The 5,262-nt window shown below is 37.0% G+C and overlaps 1 protein-coding gene across 1 annotated transcript; it reads right to left on the reverse strand.

Annotated features, from left to right (window-relative positions):
• Positions 1–918: 918 nt before the first annotated feature.
• LOC113239975 (sucrose-6-phosphate hydrolase-like) lies at positions 919–3,194 on the reverse strand. The gene has a single exon (XM_026477166.1). The coding sequence runs from the start codon at positions 3,192–3,194 to the stop codon at positions 1,731–1,733; it is 1,464 nt and encodes a 487-aa protein (XP_026332951.1). The 3' UTR covers positions 919–1,730.
• Positions 3,195–5,262: the final 2,068 nt, after the last annotated feature.

A 5,262-nucleotide genomic window follows, 5' to 3' on the forward strand; every position in this document is an offset into this window, starting at 1 on the left:
GTATACAGAGCGTCATTCACGCTTTAGTCTTCGTTTGTTCGACTGACAGCGAAGCAAGCAAAATTAGACAGTACTGCGATGACATTACAATTTAAATTCAACGTTTTAGCTTTTTCATATTCCTTTACATGTCACTACGTTTAAATAGGTTGACTTGGGACATTTTTTTCGTGATTTTTGTATAAGACCCGTCGTCCATTTATTTGTAAGTCAATGCCCATGAAAGAACAAAAACCATACCCACGCGACGTACAGAAACGACATATGGTTAGATTTATAGAAAAATATGTGTACTTTATAATGGTTTGTGTCGCTTCAGTGTGGGTAGTGGGAATTATGAAATTAAAAAATGTATTTTTATGAAAGTAAAAATGTACGTTAGTGCAAAATATTTGTGTGTTTTGCATTTATTGTCGATCACCCAAAGAACGATTTCGGTCTTATCCCTTCTATAACTGACCGCGCAGGTTCGCGTGCGAGTGTGATGGTATGTCTGACAATAGGTAATCTAATTAAGACCCATTTCTTCGACACGAATTTCATCGCGCTAATCCCGCACGATGGCCGAGGGAGTCCGCGTCTTAACTGTCATGGCGAAATACGCTCTATTTATTCAACTTTTACGTTTTAACCTAAATGAGCATCCAGGGTACGCGCGCGGTTGTATTATTCAGAGGAATTTAAATGTTGTTGCCTAATAATAGAATTCAGATTCGCCATTAATGTACATGAAGGCGTGGTAAATGGACGGTCTAACTGGGTTCTTAAAGTTTTCATACTAATAAAAATATGTTTAATATCCATTGACTTACAAATAAATGGACGACGGGTCTAATACAAAAACCACGAAAAAAATGTCCCAAGTCAACCTATTCGAAATTTAAATTGTAATGTCATCGCAGTATCGCGATGTCAGTAGAACAAATGAAGACTAAAGCGGAGTTTGGCGCTCTGTATACGATTTTAGCGCCTTACAAGTGCGGACACTTTTTAGCGCGGACCCGACGTCCATATAATTGTAAGTCAATGTTAATATCAAATCTTTATTGCCCTGTTACGTGTTAAACCGGTAGATTTTTCAATATTATTTAACCGACTTCAAAAACAATTAATTCGGCTGCTTTCTTTAATGTATGTTAGGCGTATGCTTTTTTGTGGACCGATTACGATTAAAACTTAGCGTCGCCATCATCTCTAAAGTCCCGGGTTCGATCCCCGGCCGGGTCAGTGAAGAAAATAACTTTTCTATATTGTCTCGGGTCTGGATGTTTATGGTACGGGGTACGAATCAGAGCAGCGTATGTGGTGTTTGTCTTAAATATACTAGGCCAAAATTGCTCTTCGGTACAATCGGTCTACATTTCCCGATCGGTCCACATTACATTACATATGCATGTAAATTAATAAAATTTTACAATAAAAATCCATTTTGGAAATTTTCAAAGGCAAAATTTTACACAGATCTTGTGTCGACAAGCGTCCGATGGCGACTAGCTCGGCAATGGGCGGTACGGCGTGTCGTTAAACGTATGAGTTTTCTTCGAAGACTCCTAAACTATTCGATTTAACAAAACAGTTGTTCCCACTTCTCCTCCGGCGAGTCAGGCCTAAAACCTTTTTACCTCAGGGGCAACACACAAAAATATCATTATTTTATATAATTATAAATAATACGTGTATTCTCGATTAATCACTTCATGACTTTATAAAATAAGGTTTTTGTTCAAAATCTATACTGGGATACTTCTTTTCAATTTAAACGTTTCCACGTTCAAAGTCTGGTTACTCAAATTGGTGACCTTCCATCCGCCGTCAGGGTACACACGGCTGCTGAACACTACTTCTCCTTCTCCACAAAACAGCTCCAAAGTACTGGCATCTAGGAATATTCTCCAGGATTTATTCTCAGTGGGAACCCATTCAACTTGTCTAACGTCATTGTTTCCTCTGTCAACTGATACTTTCTTGGTTGTTGGACTCCAACGTAACCAAACCTTTTGACCACCATCAATCCCAGTCAGTAATAGCTCTACGTTCTTATCCAAACTGTTTTCAAATAAAATTTCTGCTGTCTTATCAAAACTAAGGTCTTGGTTTGTCATCCAATCGCCAGCTATGTATCCTTCTTCTTCTCTCAAGCTCGCCATATCTTTAACAGGCTTCATCAAGATACGATTTTCATAAAGCTCCATTTCTCTTACAATTGTCATAGCTCCAGACCAACCATCTGTTTCTTCTAGATGTGGTGCTTCCCACATATTAAACCAACCAACAACATATCTTCTACCATCGTTTTCAGTCGTCTGAGCAGCATAGAAATCATGGCCATAGTCTAGTTCTTGGAATTCTACTTCAGGTATAAACTCAAATGTAGCATAATTGAAACTTCCTATAATATATCCAGTTTGGTGAAGGTTTTTGTATCTGTCACCTTGCGGTTCAATGCCCTGAGGTGACATCAAAAGCACAAACTTTCCATCCAGCTCAAAAAAGTCCGGGCACTCCCACATATAACCCAATTTCCCGTCAGATTCACCCAACACAGTCAAAAATTCCCAATCAAACAAATCCGAAGATCTGTAAAGAAGAACTCTGCCTCTTCCATCGTCTGTCTTGCTTCCAATAATGACGTACCAGTACTCTCCATGTCTCCACGCTTTCGGATCTCTAAAATCGGGTGACCCATTAGGTGACCTAGGTATCACTGGGTTTCCTTCATACTTTACAAACTTCACACCATCTTCACTAAAAGCCAGGTATTGGGATTGGTTAACGTGCTTACCATCATCTATGTGGGCCGTATAAATAAGGACCATTGTATCGTCGGCAACAACAGCACTACCTGAGAAGCAATATTCTTCTCCAGGAATCAACGCAGTTGGCAGCCATTTCCAATTGACCAGATCAGGGCTTGTCACGTGTCCCCAATGCATTGGACCCCACACACTGTCGTAAGGATAAAATTGGTAGAAAAGGTGGTATTCGCCCTTGTAATAGGAAAATCCATTTGGGTCGTTGATCCATCCTACAGGAGCAGCGACATGATAATGCAATCTGTATCTTTGATTTATCTCCGGTTTTTTGTTTTGTATGTACTTTTCTAGTTCTTCTATAGCACTTTCCGTTTGTTTGACCACTTGGCCATTTATAAATGCTACTAATGACAATACGAATAACAACCTTGGACTCGCCATGGTCATGAAGTTGTGAGGATAATCGTCTATGCCATGTTTTATATAATATTTTCAAGGTGTCGTTGATAAGATGGATGGTGTTCTACATAAGTGAAATAAGTAATATAAAATGGTGAAACTTTTTTCTTGGAATTCTAATATTCTTTAAAAATGAAATTAATACAAACCGTAATAAAAGAAAAATGAAAAACAGTTTTCACAAAGCATCACTAAATATACCTTTATACGTGGTTATTATTAATATTAAAACAACCTGATGGTCTACAAATTTTAGTTATGTCACCGACATACATACAACGCGGAATAAAAATTATTTCAGGATGATGTAGGGTCTACCACGCCTTTGCAGCACATTAGGCATGTTCGCGAACGCGCGTATTGACAGTTTTAACGTGATAACACGCGAGAAACCTGCGTACCTGGTACGTCGCGTGCCTTGTGCGTTTGATTTGGGACTACCCTTGCGAAATGTGGACGCATTGAAACTCGGTTCAAATGGGTTCCAGGCGCTTGGTAGATAATCTAATATGACGACGCCCTTATTAATAAAGGGTATAAGATTTCTGTAACTAACATAAAATTAGTAGGAACACCTTTTCGTTTGACACAATCCTGAGGTCACGTGTGTGTACCAAGATTAACCTCCTGAGTCCTGAGTTTTAAAAAAAGCATGTGTCGTTATGACCGAATGTTCTTTACATAGCACAAAATTTATATTACCTGTGAGCCCTGAACATTGAAGTCCAGTTTAAACTACTTTAAACTGTTCCATACATTTTTCTCTGGAACAAAAGGTTTTTTATAAATGTGAAAGGAAAATTATTCACGAAATTAAAATGCCCATATATTTGTTCTTTCTAAAGTAAACCTGGTCTTAATATAATCACAAAGAAATAGAGTTAAAATATCTATTTTAGTAGAACAGTTGTACTTTTCAGTCTTACAAGGTAAATATTTCACGAGAGAGTATATAAATAATGTAGCAATACCGTATGAAAACGAATTGAATCAATAAGCATCAAAAATAGCGAAAATTTGTAACAAAAACAAAACAAGGTATATTTTAACATCAAAAAGCACTTCGAAGTAATATTACATGGATTTTACTCAAAATATCTAAATACTATTGAGATCTAGAGACTTAAGGGCTTTACATGTTAGTTATGTGTCAAATTATCATTGAGATCAATCAGTACAGTAACATAAATTCACTTATTCTTAAAAGTTTCAATAGCCGCCATATTTATTAAGTTAATTTTGACCAAGAAACAAACAATCTAAAAAATATAATAGAAATATCAACCTCTAACTAAACAAATCGACTCACCCATAGAACAAAGACTGCTTGTTCTCACGACGTAGTACATTTTGTTCGTTCTTTTTCACTGTGGATGTTAGGCCGACCGTTGTTCGATTTGGTATTTCCGAAACGAAATAAGACATATAAATTCTCAAAACACCTGTACATAGGCCTTAGTTTGAATAAAGAAATTGTTCTCGTAATGTACTTATTCTCTTTTTGCCAATAATCACATCGGACTTTGTTCTTCGGATAAGTCGAAATGTTTATGAAACTTAATAAAACTTTGAGTGTAGGGGTATTCAATTTCTGACTCACTACGGCTTGTATCACTTTCTTCTCCGTCGTCTCTCAAATCGTCGATATCAGGTTCTTCCTGTGTGGGATCCTCGTCATCGTTTGCATCTTCTACTTCAGATGCATTTAAAATCTGATTGAATTCGTAATCTTGTAGTACTACAAGTTAAAAATACAAATTATAAAAGTGAAACGTCCCTTTTAACCGACTTCAAAAAAGGAGGAAGCTCTCAATTCGAATTTTTTTTTATGTGTAGGTGTGTTACGCGATTATTTCATATTGTGAACCGATTTTGATGGTTACTTTCTGTTGCAAAAAGGGTACCTCAGTATTCTGCCTTCGTAACAAAAAAACACAGCAGTTGTGCCTTTTTTGGTTTCGAGAGCAGTATTAATCCCATTTAAATTTGAAGAAAATATTTCAGTTCAAATTAGGGGATGAAACCGGCACTTTCCGTTAACCAAATTCAA

This window comes from Hyposmocoma kahamanoa, unplaced genomic scaffold, assembly GCF_003589595.1.
Source record: "Hyposmocoma kahamanoa isolate Upper Pololo Valley unplaced genomic scaffold, ASM358959v1 119, whole genome shotgun sequence".
Lineage (NCBI taxonomy): Eukaryota > Metazoa > Arthropoda > Insecta > Lepidoptera > Cosmopterigidae > Hyposmocoma > Hyposmocoma kahamanoa.

Bases quoted from the DNA above. Each gene is read 5' to 3' on its own strand.
- LOC113239975 (XM_026477166.1), bottom strand. From the start codon at position 3,194: ATGGCGAGTCCAAGGTTGTTATTCGTATTGTCATTAGTAGCATTTATA.